This window comes from Fukomys damarensis, unplaced genomic scaffold (genome assembly GCF_012274545.1).
Source record: "Fukomys damarensis isolate Sample0158 unplaced genomic scaffold, DMR_v1.0_HiC HiC_scaffold_4, whole genome shotgun sequence".
In the NCBI taxonomy this organism is placed as follows: Eukaryota; Metazoa; Chordata; class Mammalia; order Rodentia; family Bathyergidae; genus Fukomys; species Fukomys damarensis.
Window position 1 is genome coordinate 42,911,781 of NW_022900916.1, and position 19,277 is coordinate 42,931,057.

Below are 19,277 nucleotides of genomic sequence, written 5' to 3' on the forward strand. Positions count from 1 at the left end.
TATATGGAGTTCAGTGTGATAATCTGATACATGGATACAATGTAAAATGACCCAGTCAAGTAGCTAGCATTTTGATCTCCTTAAACATTAAAAATTTTGATTAATAAAATAAACTACATATTTATGAGATGCAGAATAATATACGTATATACAATGTACACTGATCATGTCAGAGTAATTAATGTTCATATCTCCTTATAATTGCTTTATGTTTGGAGGCTTTGAGCTTATTTCTAGGAGCTATTCATAAAATATGTAGTACATTATTAAGAACTCTTATAGAGTTTTTTTGTATTAACTTACAGCAAGAAGCAGAAACCTTTAATTTTCTACTTAATTAAATGATGTGTGTTCCTATAATCATCTTTGGTAATTTATATCACATTAAAATGTGTTTACTTGGTTATATATTTCTAAAGACTATTGTAATCATGGTAACTATAGTTAATAGCAGTATATTGCATACTTGAAAATTGCTGAGAGGAAATTTTTTTTTTTTTCTGGTACCAGGGATTGAACTCAGGTCCTTGCACTTGCAAGGCAGGCAGCTGAGAGGAAATTTTAAGTGTTATCAGCACAAAAAAATACATATTTGAAGTAATGGGTATGTTAATGAGATTGATTAGCTTTATTTCATAGTGTGTATATATATATATATATGTATATATATATGTATATATATATCCAAACAGGTTGAACATTTTAAGTGTGTACATTTTTATTTCTCTATTGAAAAACAACAAAATACATAGCCATTTCTTTGCCATAAAACTTAAAATTCTTATTTTTAGGTAAAATTCTTAGAAATAATGAGACTCTCGTACAACATGGAATTAAGCCACAGGAAAGTGTACAACTGGAAATCTCTTCTCTAAATCCAGATGTATATCCAATCAAAAGAATAGTTAGACTAAATGATGTCTCTCAAATCATAACTGTCACTGTACAAACTGGTGAGTTATTTGATGTCTTTCAGATAAAGTATTTTCAAGTTCCCTTGTAACTTAACTTCCATTCAGTCTGTTTTTTTTTTTTTTTTTTTTTTTCTTCTTAGGCATTGATCAGTTCCAGGAAGTATCTGTTGAAATTGTAAAATCTGACTTTCACAAGCCATTTCTTGGTGGATTTAGACATAAAATAACAGGAATAGAATATCACAATGCTGGAACACAAACTGTACCTAAAAAGATTCCCGAGAAGCTTAATTTATTTTGTAGGGACACACAGGTAATATTTTTATTTTTCCATTTAGGCTCTTAAAGCTATAGGATTAATAATTTGTTATACGCTATATGACTCAAATAAAATTTCCTAGTTGGTTATATGACAATAAATATAGTAAAAAGAAAAATTAACTTAAATGTATAGAAAAATTATCTCCCCATACATGTGCATATGCACATATGTGTATATAGCGAATACTATATACAGTTAAGACTTATTTAATTTTTTGTTTTTATTTTAGACAGTGTATCAGAGAAAAAAGATCCAACAAACTATAAATACAACATCTACACAAATGACTAAAATTGGTGTGTATGTATCAAACATGACTGATAAACTTGTAACACCAGGAAAATATTTTTCAGCAGCAGAATACCATGCTCAAAGATTAAAGGCGGTAAGATGACTTTATTGTGGGCAAATACTAAAACTCAGTTGCTCTTTGTGTATCTGTGTTTCTATTCCTAAGCCACATAAGCATGAGAAAGAACCCATATGAATATGGGTCACTTTTTGTGGGTATTAAACAAAGTCTTTATCTATAATATCCCTCTATAGAAGCAATCAGAATCCTAAATGTTCCGAATCCTTTGTTTCTTCGTAAGACATCCCAGATGTTTTTTGTGTTGCCTTTGGCCATATTCTTACTGATTCTTATTGATTTTTACTGATCATTAGTCTTAACACTTCTATCTCTTGGCCTTAACCCTTGTCATAGCAGAATTATCCAAGGACCTTTCCCTACGAATTGAAATCAAATAGGAAATTACAGTCCATTTTCTCTGATACTAATATAGTCTCTATTTTATCAATTTCTCAGGGTTTTTTTCTTGTTTATTTTCAATCTCTTTAATCTCTTGTAGGAAGCCTTAGTTGGATCTACCTCCTAGCATTTTTTTATGAGTAAAAGTAAGCTGAAACAGGTATTTAAATAGATTTTCTTTTTTAAGTGAGAGGAAATTTGGAGCTAAGCTGTTGTTCTAGTTTAATCAGCCCAAGATTTTGAAGATGAACCCAGAATTCAAAGTGAGGTTCATTGACTCATTGCATGAAGGAAAACTGCACATCAGGGTAAACACATATTTAGCCTCGCACCTGGTATGACTAGTGCAGTTATTTCAGCAGATGAGCTTTTTACTTTTTTAGTGTAAACTTTTTTTTTACTAAACAAGGGGAAAAAGAGTTATCATAGAGTTTGGGGAGAAGAGTAAACTTTATGTGGAATTTAAGGAAAGGAGCCTCTTGATACTCGAGTCTCAAGGAGTAAATGGGTCGGCATCAAGGTCTAGCCTGGAAGCGGCCAGGGGCCTGCTCCCCTGGGCACACCGTTAAAAGAGCTATAGAATGTTCTCTCTTCTATGAAGTTCTCTCAACTTCATCATCTGGTTTGTAAATCAAGGCTGCTTCTCTCTGTCAAAGCGACTTGGATCCTCTAGGCAAGAGTGAGCGAGACGTTTCATTCTTACCGATCTAATTTCAGACAGCAAAGTTTTGACACTTACGATTTTAGAGAACAAAGTTTCTCAGCAAGTAGGAAAATAGTCACCCAAATAAACTGATTGGAATGACATTTTATAACTGCATCAGGTCCCTGGGAGAAAGGCTGTTGCCTGTTAACTTTGTAGCTTGTTCCATTAGGGCCAGTTATTCCAGACTGATGGTTTTTTTTAGTTTCTCTGGCAAAACTGTTTTCCTTAAGTACTGTACTGAGTCTGGATGTTAGTTTTACAATATCATCCGGAACTTCAACTTGGTTCCATTAATCTCATCCTGTTGCTACTGTGTGATGCAGAATCAGTTGCCTGCTGCTCATCACCATGACTGTATTCTATGTAGGGAGAAAGGAAAAGTCGAGACTCATGTCCCATGTTCGCCATCTTCCAGGGTTTCTCTGGAAAGCCTCCCCCATCTCACTGGCCTAAACTGTGTCCTGTGACTATCACTGTGGCAAGAAAATGTGAGAAATTCATTTTTAAAGAAACACAGTATATCTAAAAAAAGTTGAGATTTTCTTTGTAAGAGGAAGTAGAAGAGATGGGACATTAGGTAGAGAAATCGAACTCTCTATGCCACTTTTGCAACTCCAATAAAACGTTATTAAAAGAATAGAAAAGTGCAAACATGCAAGGACAAAGAATGTATGAGAAGAGAGAAGAGTAAATGCCACAGTTGATGTTTTTGAAATTGTAAAGCAGATGGAGAAGTGCTGACCCATTAGAGTGACAATTCAAGATCCACGTAGAATTCCCCGTGGAATCTTGGGAAGTGAATTGGAGCCTGGTAAGGAGTGAAATTCCACTTAAAAAGTTTCTGTATCTTCATGATTCCTTCCTACTTGGGCCCTGTTTGTTTTATTCTTTATTTAGTTTCTACAATTCAATACATAGTGTTTATTTTTAAACATTTATTTTAGATGAGATTGTATTATGTATGCCTACTGATATTTTAACTTATTCTTACAGTCTCATCTGGTTTAATGTACTAATCATTCTTGTTTATTCTTTACTGACATTTCCTTCTTTTTGCCAGTTTTGTTAAACTTTTTTTTGTTCTTTTATCAATTCTAATTATTTTTATGCCAAATATATATATGTAATCAGACTATATGCCATCTTCTTGAACAAGTGAAGAACCTTGCTAAATATTTCCGTCTTCAGATTTTCTTGTTTCCTCATTCCTCCTATCCAGTAGGGATTTGATCTTATAATTATGCGTAATTTACTACATAATTACAATGTTAGACCTTTGGTTTTATATATTTACATTGATATATATGATTTCTTAAATAAAATATATTTAACTTAATGAGTTTTTTACAGCTTTTATTCACTGCTCTACTTTTCCCGTTAGAATTTATTAATTTTGTTGAAATGTATTTTCAAGTTATTCTTTCAAAGATTGTGCATGAAAAGTAAAAAAATCTAAGTCCTTATTCAATAAATCTGATCCACAGATTTTTAGTTTGGGTAGGTATAAAAAGGTTAGATTCAGACTTATTTCCAATATTATTTTCCTTTATAACTTTGAAGCTGTGTTTTATTAAAAGTTTGATATCAATCAGATTCTCATTTTTAATTTCTTCTTTCTAGAAGCGTTAGGTATTTTCACTTTATCCTTGGTATTTTTTAATATTACTGCATTATGCTTGAGACTTGGTAATGGACCCTTTTTATCTGAGAACTCCTATCTCCCTTTGGGGAATATTTTTGTATTATTATTAATTTTTGTACCAGGGATCAAACTCAGGACCTGTGCCTGTAAGGCAGGCGTGGCACTGAGCTAAATCTCCAGCCCTGTATTATGCTTTGGGTGATTTTAGTACTCAACCTTCTTCATTCTCTTTAGAGTATCCACATTGAGCCATATTTTAAAATCTGAATTTATTGTTTGCATTCCTTATCTTTTTCTTAATTCTTTCTAATTTTTCCACCTTTCTAGTTGCATTGTAAAAGATTTTCTCGCCTACATTTTTGCTTATTAATTCCTTAGTAGGTGTTGCACATTCTCCAGTTGATATTGTAATAAACTGCTACTTCTCTATCAAAGCTCACTCTTCCCTTCTATCCTTGTGGTGATACTATCTGGGCCACTCATGCAAGACTACATTTCCTAACCTCCCTTTTCAGTCAGTGAGGTCCTACAACAAAGAATTGGATGAGTAGGGAGGGACAGTGATGAGAGACACTCTGGAGGCCTTGCTTGTAAAGTGGCCTTTGTCCCTTTCCGGTTCCACTGTCTGGGTGGTGATAAGTAGATCAGCCAGGTGGAACATAGGAGTAGGATGAGATTTGTTATCTATGGCAGAACTTTTCCCCCAGCTCAAAACTAATCTCTCGGTTGTTATGTGAAAAGCAGAAAATTTCTGTTATGTAAATACTTTTTATTGTCTTTAAGTTTAACAAGTTTAATAGCACATGGGCTAACATATATTATTTTTTTAATTTCAAAAATAAAAATTATGATGCAATCTTTTCTTGTTTAATTTTTTTTTATTTTTACGAAATGATTGTTTTATCTGATAGTCTTTCCTTTAAAAATGTTAATTAAATGTAGTCTGGTCTTGTTTTCTGTTTTGTTTTAATAAAGTGATTTTAAAGCTGTAGCCTCACCATCCCGTGGAGGGCTTGTTAACGCACAGGATTTTGGGTTCCACATCAAGATCTAATTCACGGGCGGTCACGTGGGACCTGAGAGTTTGCATTGCTGGTAATTTTCCAGATAATGCCTATATTGCTACCCAGGCCACTACTCTTTGAGAACTACTATGATTGTACTATAATTCTCTTTCAAACAAGTGTAAATTCTTCACTTTTTTGGGTGAAGAACATTTTGTTTTGTTGGCTTTTCTCATATATTTGCTTATTCATAGGTGTGTACTCAGAAAATTTGAGATTCCTAACCCATGTGCTGATCCAGTGGTAGTAGGATGTAAACCTTGATTTTGAGAGGGATCTAATTCCTAGATAAAGGGTTTCTATTCATCCTCAGCATTGCCAGGCCTTCTAGGACACAGAGGCTTCTTCTCTAGGCACAAGAGTTCTCTTGCTGTTTCCCTAAGTTGTTTTAAGGAGCCAGTCCCTTTTGCTTATTGATTGATTGATGAATGATTGATTGATCGATTGATTGAGGTACTGGAGACTGCATGAAGGGCCTTCTTAGTGAGCTACATACCCAGCCCTTTTTTATTTATTTTGAGACAGGATTTGACTAAATTGCTAAATTGCTCAGGCCGGGCTCAAACCTGCAATCTCCTGCCTCAGCCTCCAGAGTGCTAGAATTATAGGTATGCACTACCAGGCTCAGGTCCCTTTTGCATTTTCTAAGCAGTTACCTTGACAGTAGCCCTTCTGCCCAGTTTGTGGCTTGAACCAGTCCTAAAGCCACTTCTATTTTCAGCTTGCCTTCCCAGTGACGAGTAGGTTATATGTTTCTTCATCAGTTTATTTATATGACTCTTTTCTGGAAGAGATTCTTCAGTTTCTATTCATTTAGTGACCCAACAGTATGAATCAGTGTCTTTCCCAGTTTCTGTTTTACATATTTTTTCTGTAATTATTGAGTGTTAGGATAAGGAAAAGCAATGTGTCAAAGTCTGTCCCATCCTCAATCTTGATGTAACCTCTCCATATTGTATTTGTAAATATAATAAATAAAGCCACAAACTGTCAGGTACTTCATGGGCTTTTTGAGGGTTTATATTATACCATACTACCCAATATATTGTACATCCTACAATTTAATACGTATCTGCTTAAGTCCCTCTTCTATCTAACCTGTCACACATCTATCTACCTGCTGTGTATTTGAGACACGCAGTTTTGTTTTAAATACATGCCTAAACTGATGGGAATGAAGATACACTACAGATAATTATGATTCATAAGACTTGTGGCTTGGGCTAAACACTTTATTTTATGCATATTATTATCATCATCACTGTTTTATAGATGAGGACACTGAAGGAGAGAGACGGCACCTTTCCCCAAATCATACACCTACGTGAGCAAAAGGGTAGATGTAAACTAAGTTGTACTCCAGCGTCTGTATCCAAACTATTGCTTTAACAGCCTCCTATGAAGGTGCATGTGCTAGATTTCAAGGACAAAGAGCAGTGGCACGATTACCACTGGTTTTCATGTTAGTGGCTATAGGAAGCCTGACACAGAGCTAGAATTAGACTCTCATTATTGTTTTGCTGTTATTGAGTCAGAAGCGAAATAATCATTGCTGCCTTTTTCATCTGATCACCAAGTTGATGACAGACATTTTTTGTTTCCTTTTAATTTAAACACAGGTGATAGCAATACAAACTTACTACCGGCGATGGCACGCTAAAATCTTCGTGGAGGATTTAAGAAGACAGAGAAAGTTGAGGTTGGAATGGGAAGCAAAGGAAGAACTTAGGAAAGTAAAAGAAAAAGAAGAATGGATGCAGCTGGATTATTACCGCAGGCATAATCCTAAAACAAAGGAGGATTTTGAACTTCTTTATAATGCACTTGAATGTAAGTTTGACATAGGTTTTGCATAAAAGATTAATTTAAAAAATTTTTCACAAATACGAAGACAGTTCACTGAAGGCAAAAGGAAGACTTTATTATCTTAGGAAGATTATTTGGCAATCTGGGATAGAGAATTGAGAAAGATGAATGTGGTCTTACATTTAGGACAGGAATGAAGGCTGCAATGAAATTAAAAATGCTATTATATTAACAATTAGGAAATATGCAGATTGTTATGTAGATTGTGCAGTTTTAATATCTTATTTCATTTGATTCTCATGTGAGATGAAGAGAGAAAACACTGTCTCATCTGCTTTTCTGATGTTTTTGGCAACTTGTCCATTCAGAGACAATCTGTTTAATTCCTCAATCCTGCATCCTGTCTGGTTATGCTCTTCAAAGGAAGAAATTGGCAATACCTTTTTTAATCTCCCAACTGCAACAACAACAATGATAATTCATTCCTTATTTCTTCTAAATATCATCGTGTTGGTTAGTGATAAAGTAAATGCTTCTGTTGCTTGAACCAGTGAAGAATCCTCTACTCAGGGCACGGAGCCACCATTTCCCTTCTTGGAGCCCTGTCTCCCTTGCGTGTCCTCCGGTCTCGGGATAAATGTCCCCCGCCCTGAGGACTTCGTGCTGGCAGCCTAACTCGAGCATTCTTCTATCCCCTCACTGTGCTCCTCACACCCTAATGTTTTCATTTATATCATCACACTTTATAATAATGCATCTTTTGTTTAACATAGTTTCCATCACGGGAAGCTCTATAGGAATAGTTCTTTTATTTTTGATACTCTCTCTTTCTCATCGCTTAGCTCATATACCTAACAAATACTGGTAAAATGAGTGAGTTGAGCTGGAGCTTCACCCATGTCACCAGAAGCACCTGCTGGCGTGGAAATGACTGGAAAAGAGGAATTATTATGTTAGGTGTCTCTGAGTGGAGAAACGGGGTTCTTGTGAAGACACAGAATTTTTAAAAATTACAAGTAGCCTCATATTGTTTAGTTGAGCAGGGTCTTTTTATCCTAAGAAATAAATATTTGATTTCTCTATGATTATTTAAAACATTAAGCTCATTTTCTTATATAGCTTTATTTCTTCCCATACTAGATTTTTGTGAATGTTATATGTTTTGTTGTTCATTCAGATCATGATTTCCTCTCTAGTTGTATACATTTTTGTGTGTCACATTTTGGGTCTATTTAAACAGCTGTAAGATGGGCTGGGGATTTAGCTCAGGAGTTCCAGCCCCTGCCTCTCAAGTGCAAGGACCCAAGTTCGATCCCTGGTAGCAGAAAAAAAAAATAGCTGTAAGATGATAACCTATTTATTGGAGACAATATAATAAAACACTAAGTCTAATAATCAATATTTACATATTAATCTGTTTGTAATACACAGCATAAAGTGGCTTGGGGATGTTTACAATGTCATGTAGCAGTGTTGAGGTAGCTTGAAACTGTCTTCTTTTACTTGTACATCTGTTTTCCCAACTCATTTAATCACTAATCTCTGGGAATACTGTTATTTTTACTTTAAACTTAACTTCTATTTCATTTTTTTTTGTCAGATGATAACAATGGTCATGTATCAGTAATTCATTCAAGAGCGCTATTAACCAGGTGTCTATGAAAATTCTTACAGACAAGTATAAAATTAACATTGTAGTAGAGCAGAGTTCATTGCAAATAATATCCTAAGGTCATATCTGAATTAACTAAAGGATATAATTGTTATTTTTCTTTTGTTAACAAGCAAATGTGCAAAATTATAGCAAACATGCTGAGTAAGACTCTGCCTTTTCTACATATGAGAAGTGTTTACTAACACAGGTTACTGACTTATTCTTAGCTACCTTTTTTAAAATCTATAAAATAGTCACAATAAATTCTAGCACACTACTTCATGGAGCTTAGTGAAGTGAACAAAGCCCAAAATATTACATCTATGAAAGTACTTAAAAAGTGCCAAGATCTATACATATATGAGTTACTGTTACATGGTGTCTTAGTTCTTTTTCCTGCTGTGGCAAAAAGGCAAAATACCTGACACCCACAAGTAAAAGGAGGAGAGATTTCAGTTCATAGTTGTCTGGTTCCAAGGCAGGTTGGTATGGCCAGAGGGGCCTGGCAGGAGAGAAGCAGTTCATGGTGTGACAGGCAGCGACCCTTCCCTGTTTTTTTCCCTTCTTATCTCATCCAGGCTACAAGCCTATTGGTTGGTGCCACTCTCACCCGGGGTGAGTCCGCCTTCCTCAGTAACTACTCCAGATCTGTGGTAAAGCACTCACTGGACTAATCCAGTATCACACACCCATGATCTCGTCTCACCTGCGAGCACATGAGACTTTGAGGGGACACCTAGATATAAGCCATAACATATGTTAAATCATTTTATACAAAATTTCTATATTAAAGTAGAACAGGTTTTATATGAGTTTACATTATTTGTATGAAACAGGAAATGAAACGAATGGAATTTCTTGTGTAAGGACATCTTTCAGTTTTTTCCAACTCTAAAATTATAAGTAAAAACCCTTAGAATATTTATTTCAAAATTCTGTCTGATGTAGTTAAAATCTGGTTTACATGCTCAGTAATTTATGTTGGCCCTTTAGTGTGGTTTCTGTAACTCCAGTCTTTGAAACTGCTGCCCTCTTGTGGCTCATAGTGGCAGTTGTATAGTTTGAAATTAGAATTCCTAAGATGAAATGTAACTTTTCTTTGAGACAAGTCCTTCAGCAATATAAGAAAAATAACAAATTTAAGAAAATAAATGTAACTGTATAAAATATATCAAAGACAAGACTGTCTTCAGCCAACATTTGATTTTTATGTCTTTTTTATAGCAATATATCGAGAGTGACATTTTTCACTAGTCTGAATTGTCGTGAGGAATGGTAGTTGAAGGAAACAGATTCTAAGTGTCCCATATTATAAAGAAAGCCTGAAATAATACATGTTGTGTTTATTCTGAATTGTTATATAAGTAGAATTATTCAGAATTTTTTATGTGTAGCTTTTAAAATTCAGTATTATGTCATGAGATTCATCCATATTATTGGGTTAGTTCAGACAGTATACCATTGCATGAATATACCATGATTTATTTATCCATTTACTGTGAATCTGTTCTCCCTAGCCCACTCACAGTTTTGTTAAGTACAAGTAGTGCTATTACAAATCTCTTTTGGTGAAGATAGGTGTACATTTCTTTTAAGTGCAAATCTAGCCGTAGAATTTCTAGTTCATAGGATATCAGTATTTTCAGCCTTAGGGGATCTTGCTGGAAAATTTTTCAAAGGTTATACCAGTTTATATTCCTATAGGAGATTGTGAAAGTTTTAGCTGTTCTGTCACCCTCCCCAACATTGGGTACTTCTGTTTTTTTCATGGTGGCTCTGAACAGTGTGCACTGCTGTCCCCCTGCCTCATTTTTACTGAAATTCCAGCAATAGGTGATACAGCAGGATATTAGTGTCAAAAAAATTTACAGAAGAAATGAAACAGGAACTATCCTAGGCCCAGGGACTACTCAGCCAGACCAAACACATAAACAGGGAGTAGGAGAAGGGATTTGAAGAGGTTAGCAAAGTGCTTAAAATATTTTTTTAATATAGGAAGCTACCACTATGCTTTGGGGTGGGGCCAAGGAGCATTAGTACTTGCTAACTACATGCCTAATGAGAGGCACTTCAAGTGCTTACAATGTTTCTTTTTTTTTAGGAATGCAAAAGACTGGTGCCTAAACCTGTTCAGGATGGTAGATTGGAGTCAGACCAGAGATGTAGAGGAGAGCTGACAGAGGTCTTTGACACTGGAGACTGTTCAGGCACGGAGATGTACATCCCTGCCTGGATATTTTTTTGCAGAGAGGTGTTTGCCTTCTCTCAAGTGGGAACTACATAATAGAGAACAAACGCAAGATTGGGTGATTTGAGGTCCTCTTGGGTACTGTTCAAAAAGACCAACTGGCGATGTGATAGAATTTGGTCAGAAAGAAGGTTGGCATGAACAGTTGGTCTTCTGTAAGTGGCTACTAGAGAGAGTGCAGATGTATCTGTCTGGGGCCAGAGGAATGGCAGGAGGAGAGAGATTCCACTCAAGAGCCTCAGGAGAGTGAGCATGGATCATCTGTCAGGCCTGGAGAGTGGGAGTCCACTCTACCGAGTAAGAACTGCACCTCTCCACTCACTGATCTCCCAAAGCCAGTGTGGAGAGGAAGCACAGCTCTGCTGAGGAAAGGTGCTCAGGTGACGGTGAGAGCAACAGATCTACATTTCCCTGAAATGTCTACAGCAGGTTTCCATCCTTGCCACTTTGGGCTCATCTTTTCATTATTTTAATATTTTCAGAGCAGAAATTTTTAATTTTGATGAAGTTCAGTATGACAGTTTTGTCATGTGTGGATATCATGCCTTCAGTGTTATACTTTAAATCTCAACATTATATTTTAAGTTCACATAATTTTTGTCCTACGCTTTTATCTGGGATTTTATAATTTTCTGTTTTTCTATTTTAGATATACTATCTATTTGGAAATAATAATATGAGATTAGAAATATTTGTTGAAGTTAATTTGTAAATGTTGTGCTTTTGAACATCCATCTGTTTCCATACCGCTTGTTGACAATGCTATTCTCTCCCCATCAAATTGCTTTCATTTCTTCTTCCACATTTTAGTCCCTTTGGGCTGCTGTAATGCAGTACTGTAGATTGGGTAGCTTGTAAACAATAGAACTTGATTTCTGAGAGTTTCTTAGAGTTTAGTGTCTGGTGAGAGTCCTTTCTTTGGTTCATAGATGAAGCAGTCTCACAGCGCTCTCGCAACGGCGGGAAGGTGACATGCTCTTTTGGGCCAGTTTTGTAAGGGCACTAATCTCATTTGAAGGCTTCACCATGAAGACCTAATCATCTCCTCCCAATCCCGTCTCGTAGTATCAATGCCTTGGAGGTAAGGAGTTGAACATATAGAGGAGACGCAGCATTCAGATCCTAGCAATTAAAAATCAGCCATCTCGTTTGTATAGATTCATTTCATGGCTCTCTGCTTTGTTCCATTGATGAGAGAAAGAAAGAGCGGGGAGGGTTTTGATTGTAATAAGTGTTGAAGTTGAATCGCACAAACCTTCACATATTGTTCTTTTGACTCTTCTACTTCCTTTGTCTTTTCATTTATAATTGGAATTGGTATTTTCAAAAAGATCTTGAGAGGATTTTAAGTGGTGTTGTGTCGGATTTTTAAAATTAATTAATTTTTTTAGATGATGTCTCCTTATGTAATCCAGGTTAGCCTTGAACTCCCTGTATCACAGAGCTTGGCCTTGAACTCATGTCAATTCTCTTGCTTCAGCTCCCTGAGTGCTGGAATTGCAGTTGTGTGCCAAATTAGGGAGCACTGGAATCTTAACAATATTATATCTCCCAACCTATGAACCTAGCATACCCTTTCCATTTATATCAGTTTTAATTGATTTCTTTCATCAGTGTTTTGTATTTGCAACATGTTTTGTTAATTTATATTAAAGTGCTTTATTTTTTGGTGTGGTTTGAAATGGAATTTATTTTACATGTAAAATTGAAGTTGTTTATTTCTGGCATATAGGAATAAAATTGACCCTGTATACTGATTGATCTTGTAGTTTCAGATATTGCTAAACTAATTTTTTAATTCCATTAGTCAATTTTGGATTCTACATTTTCTATGTAGATAATTAAAAACTATGTTATCTGTGAGTGAAAATAGTTTTATTTCCATTTTCTAATAGGTATTCTCTCTTTCTCCTTAGTATCCTTTAATGAACTAACTAGAGGTGCTATTAGCATGGTGACTAGAAATGGTAAGAGGGCATATCTTTACCTTTTCAATCCTAGAAGATCCAAATATACTAACGTATTTTTTCATACAGAAAACAAGTTGTTTCAACACCATTTGTTTTTGGACATCATTTCTTCACTGACTTGTTTTTCCCTCCTTGTGGAAAATTAGTTGTCTACCTATTTCTGGGTCTATTTCCAGATCTTCTCTCCTGTCCCATTAATATATGTTTATATTTGCACCAATATCATACTGTATCAGTTACTATGGCTTCATAAATTTTGAATATTAGCACTGTAAATTTTTCTTTTTAAAAGTAGCCTTTGTTTTAAATCTTTTGCATTTCAAAATAATTTTTAGAATCAGTTTATACAGAAAAATTAGATGGAAAGTTGCACAGGATTAGGTTTAACCTTTAGTTCAATTTAGGGGTAAGTTTCTTCTTGTAATAATGGAGTCCTTTTGTCATAAGTCTCACTTTAACGCTGATATTCACTGATGCTCCTTATCAGGGGTAGGAAGTTTCCTTCTATTCCAAATTCTATGGGAGGTTTCTATTTTATTTTATTTTAAGGAATGAATGTTAGGTTAAATGACATCAATTTTCAATTAATAAATCAACCCTGCATTCTTTTTTTTTCTTTTTATTGAGTTATTGGTACAATCTAGGTATACAATACAGTTACATTCATTACTGGGATCTTGTACCTCTACATGACAGGTCTTGGTTCTGATTTTTTCACCTTCTCCCTGCCCTCCCTTTACTCCCTCCTCTCCTCCCCATTTACAAACACTTTATTTCCATTTTTTAATTTTCTCATATTTTTTTCTTTTCCCTTGTTCCCTTTCCCCTACACTTCCCACTTTCCCTACACCTTTAGACCTTTTCTTCCTATTTCACACTATTAATTATCCCATTAAGATCTTGTGTACCATTATAGTTTTTCACACCAGAGAGACTATTTGGTATTTATACATGTGTGACTTATTTATTTCACTTAAGAGTATATCCTCAATATGTATCCATTTTCCTATGAATGACTCTAATTTCTCATTCTTTTTGGCTGAGTAGTATTCCATTTTATAGAAAAACCACATCTTTATCCAGTTTCCAACAGATGGGCAAATGGGCTGTTTCCAAATTTTAGCTATTACAAATTGTGCCGCTATAAACATTGGTGCACATATATCACTGTGATATGATTCTTTTAATTCTTTTGGAGAGATACCCAGCAGAGGGATGGCTGGGTCAAATGGAACCTCTAGTCCCAGCTCTTTGAGGTATCTCTATATTGATTTCCATAGTGGTTTCACCAGTCTGCACTCCCACCAACAATGGAGCAGGGTTCCTTTCTCCCCACAACCCCGCCAACACTTGTTATTGTGTGATTTCTTGATAGCAGCCATTCTTTGTGGGGTGAGGTGGAATCTCAGTGTTGTTTTCATCTGCATCTCTCGAATGACCAGTGATGTGGAACATTTTTTCATATATTTACTTGCTGCTTTTACTTCTTTGGCTGAGAAATGTCTGTTCATTTCAGATGCCCATTTTTGAATCGGGTCTTTATATTGGGGGGGTGATTGTTTTGATTTCTTTATATATTTTAGATAAGAGTTCTTTGTCTGAGGAGCAGCTGGTAAAAAATTTTTCCCACATTGTAGGTTGTCTCTTAGTTCTGTTGATGGTTTCTTTTTTTGCATTGCAGAAGCTTTTTAATAAGATGAGATCCCAGTTGTTGATTCTTTCTGCTAGTTCCCATGCTACTGAGGATTTGTTCATAAAGTCTTTTCCTATGCCAATGTTTTCCAGAGTTCTGCCTAATTTATCCTCCAGCAAGTTCAGTGTTTCTGTTTTAATATTTAGACCTTTAATCTATTTTTATTTTAATTTAGTGCATGGTGACAGATAAGGGTCTAGTTTTAATCTTCGGCAGGCTGAGATCCAGTTTTTCCAACACCTTTTATTAAAGAGGCTATCTTTCCTCCAGTGGGGCTGGTCAGCTCCTTTCTCAAAGATGAGGTAGCTGAGTACATCTGGAGTTGTTTTTGTGTCTTCCAGTCTGTTCCACTGATCCTCAGGTCTGTTCCTTTGCCACTACCATGCTATTTTTATCACAGTGGCTTTGTAGTATAGTTTCAGATTGGGAATTATTACACCTGCTGCCATGTGTCTTTTGCCTAGGATGGCTTTTGCTCTTCTAGGTCTCTTATGGTTTCAAATGAATTTTTGGATTCTTCTTTCTAGTTCTGTGAAGTATAGTGTTGGAATTTCAGTGGGCATTGCATTGAATCTTTATAGCACTTTTGGTAGTATGGCCATTTTCACTATGTTGATTCTTCCTACCCAACCCTGCATTCTTAAGATAAACTCCACTTATTTATGATCTTATGATTTTTGTATATTGTCAAGTTCAATTTGTCAAAATTTTGTTTAGGATTTTTGTGTATAAATTTATGAAGGATATTGATATACAGTTTTAATGTTTTCTTGCTATCTTGTCTGGTGTTGGTATCAGAGTAATGGTGGACTCTTCTATCTGCTTCAATTTTCTCAGTTTGTGTAGAATTAGTATTTCTTTCTAAAACATTTAGGATTCACTATTGAAACTATGTAGGCTTGAAGTTTTCTTTGTAGGAAAATTTTAAAGTATAACTTCAAAGTCTTTAATAGGTACAGTGCTGTTAATGCTATGTATTTCTCCTTTGGTGAGCTTTGACCAAGTTTATGCCTTTTAAGGAATTTGTTGGTTTTACCTAAGTTTTTGAATTTATCAGCATAAAGATGTTTTGATACTTTTAGGATCTGTAGTAATATTATCTTAAGTCCTAATTCTAGTGATTTTGTTTTTTCTCTTTTTTCCTAATCAATTTTGTTAAGGATGTATTAATTTATTACTCTTTCATTGGTTTTTCTCTTTTATATTTTCTTGATTTTTATTATTTTTCCTTTGTTTGATTTACTTTTGGTACAGTTTACTCTTCCTTTTTTAGTTATAAGGTGAAAGCTAAATCCATTGGTCTAAGATTTTTTTCTTTCCTAAAACAAATGTTTGGTGCAAAAAATTTTCCCCTAATCAGTGGCATGGTGTCAATGGCATGACAAAAGTTTTGTATGTTAAGTTTTAATTTCCTTTTGGTTCATAATACTTTCTGACTACTCATTTGATTTTTTTTGACCCATGGAATATTTTGAAGTTATTTAATTTCTAAATATTTGGGAATTTTTCAGAGAGCTTTCTGTTCATTATTCCTAATTTTATTGTGGAGAGACAATGTAATTTTAGAAGACTTAAGCCCTTCTAAGTTTACTGGGAATTAATAATCAGTATACAGGTTTTATTGGAAAATGTTCTGTCTATACGTGAAGAGAGTTTACATTCTGGTCTAGAGTGGAATAGTTGATAAATATCAGTTAGGTTAAGTTAGCTAATAGTTCAAGTATATATATTTACTAATTTTTCATTTTTTTATTTATCAGTTATAAGAAGGGTATTGAAATCTTGGAATATAACTGTAAATTCTTCTGTTTTTCTTTGAAGTTTTATCAGATTTTTGTTCATGTCTTTTGACTACCTTATTAGTAGCATAAGCATTTAGGATTGCTTTATCCTGTTGATGAATTGAGCTTTGTATCATGGTGAAGTGATTTTTCTTATCCTTTATAAGCTTTTTTGCTGTTAAATCTATTTTGCCTGTTAGTAATATACCTTTTTTAGCTTTCCTTTGATCACTGTTAACATGGTGTATGTTTTTTGATTTTGTAATTTATTTTACCAGTATCTTGATCTAGAACTGTAAGGAAATTTCTGCTGTTTACAGCACCTGTGGTAATTTGTTGCAACAACCCTAGCAAATTAATATAATGTCTTAATTTTTTGTGTGCTTTTATTATTATCCCTAGGAAACATTTTATAAAAGATGGAAGACTTTTATAGTTACTTAATGTCATCTCTCTGTAGTTCTAGAAACTCTAGTATCAGATGTAAAATGAGTTGTTCAGCTGTTTCTATTCTTTTTTTTTCCTATCCCTTCTTTGAGATTTAAGTTTTTAATCTAATGAAGAATTTTATTGGAATTAAGTCCATTATATTCATTTCCAATTAGCTTGATTGAGTTGATTGTCTTAATACATCATACTAATAATGTAACAAATGAAAAATCTGCATATATATTATATATATGTATATATTCAGATTTATCCAGAATTTAAATTTTTATATAAGATGATAATATATTGCTCTTTGAGGTTTCCAGAATAGCTTAAGTAATAACCTACTGACCTAGATTTATTTTGATTCTAAAGGTTTCGGATATAAAAGTGGTATATAAAATAGGTTTACTTATATCACTTGATTTTTATTTTTGTGGGGAATATTTATATAATCCTGTAACATTAATATTCAGTTATTATTTCCACAAGCAAACAGTTTTTCTCTTCATTAACAAACTGTTAATCTATACAGTGTACAGATTTTGTTATATTTCTTAAAGTTCTTTTGGTTGGTAAAGCTACCTTGAAATAACAAACTCATCAGTCACAGATTTCCTTAACTTTAATAATATAATTTAGTTCTTAAATTTACAAATCCTCTTGCTGGTAAGATCAAGCTGTACAGTGTTTGAATAATGTATTCCTGATAAAGGACAGAGAGGATTCTTATAAAGAACATGACTGGCAAGTCCTTGGCCAGATCAGCATGATTTCGAATTGAAATTTGAAAGGAGAAAGAAATACCATGGAAAAACTGTAACACTAAATAACATGAAAGGAAGAGGTTATAAAAGGAGGGTCAAAAATAACACTACAGCTTCAGACATCTATCTTCTAATTTACAGAGATGATGTTAAAGCCTGAAATTTTAATAAAAGGAAATATGTTTTCTAATTAAAAAAATTTATATAAACTTAGTATGTTCTGAAATATCCCTGCAACTTGATGAGAAAATAATCAAGTCTGGAGTGTTACAGTGAGAGAATGCATACATTTCAATTGTATCTAATTGAATACAAGAGAACCATAATCTTATGTCAAGGACATATATATCCAAAAGAAGTCTTTAAACCTAATAGTGAAAAACGTTAGGCTTTGAAGTTATGGTAAGTGAGAAGAGAAGCAGAAATTCTCTGCTTGTGGACTTCACCATCTGTCCAACTAGGGAGAGGCAAGGAAACATGTTAGTTTCTTCAAGAAGAGACTGTAATTCTCACTTTGTATGCACCATGCAATCTTGTACAGTTCCTGTCACGTAATAATTGCTTACAAATTGTTGAGCATTTTGAACTGACAAAGAAGTGATAAAATTTTGACAGGTATAATAACCAATCAGGGAAACAGGCTCCTTAAAACTCAGAGAAAAATAGATTTGATTCTATAGCCACAATGGAGATCACAAGACCCTAAAAGATAATTCTGACAATATAATAATAGATTATCTCTGTGTAGAAGCCGAGTGTGGTGACTAATTAAGTAAATGTACCCCTATAGTAGTAAACCAACTGGTAAGTCCACATTACAAAGGCCTGTGCACAACTGCAAGGATGACCTGGATTTTGAGAGACAGGATTGCAGTGGTTATGACTGTGAACTGCAGAGTTAGACCTGACAAGTTTAAGTTCTAGCCCTACCATGTATTTGTGGTGTGACCTTGAACAAGGTATGTAGCATCTATTTTTCTTAATATCATTTTATGTGACATGGGGACTAATAGCACCTGCTTTATTGGCTTGTCAGTAGATTAAATGAACTCATGCATGAAATGCTTGGGACAGAACCTCACAAATAGTAAGCTGCACTGAGTGGTATTTGTTGTTATATTATTGAATAGTTTAACTGGAAAAGAGGGATCTAGGAATTGAGGAAAAGACAGGGCATTTTTCTGTAGTGCACACATAAGAATAAAAAGGAAGTTACTGCTTATTCTGGTCTAACTTTGAAATTATTGTTCCTCTATCGATTAGGAGAGGAGAGAGTGGGAGTTCTGTAAACAGAAGGCTGATACAGTGAGGCCAGAAAATATATTCTGTTGTATTCTCGAGTGAGGACATCTTGAAAGAACACAAAGGTGTTGTCTTAGTTACTTTTCTCATTGCTGGGACAAAATACCCAACACCCAAAGTTTAAAAAGGAAAGGCTTATTGTAGCTCATGGTTGGTAGAGGTTTCAGTCTGTAGTTGGCTGGCTCCAAGGCAGGGTGGTGTGTTAGAGGGGCCTCAGAGAGGAGAAAT

General features: G+C 34.5%; 1 protein-coding gene across 1 annotated transcript in view; it reads left to right on the plus strand.

Annotated features, from left to right (window-relative positions):
- The window catches only part of Iqub (IQ motif and ubiquitin domain containing), a 77,825-nt gene that overhangs the window by 19,603 nt on the left and 38,945 nt on the right, over positions 1-19,277 (plus strand). The window contains exons 5-8 of the mRNA XM_033758023.1: positions 792-953; positions 1,055-1,227; positions 1,466-1,621; positions 7,019-7,229. Of these exons, the coding sequence (XP_033613914.1) occupies positions 792-953; positions 1,055-1,227; positions 1,466-1,621; positions 7,019-7,229 (702 nt within the window). The remainder of the gene's footprint in view (positions 1-791; positions 954-1,054; positions 1,228-1,465; positions 1,622-7,018; positions 7,230-19,277) is intronic.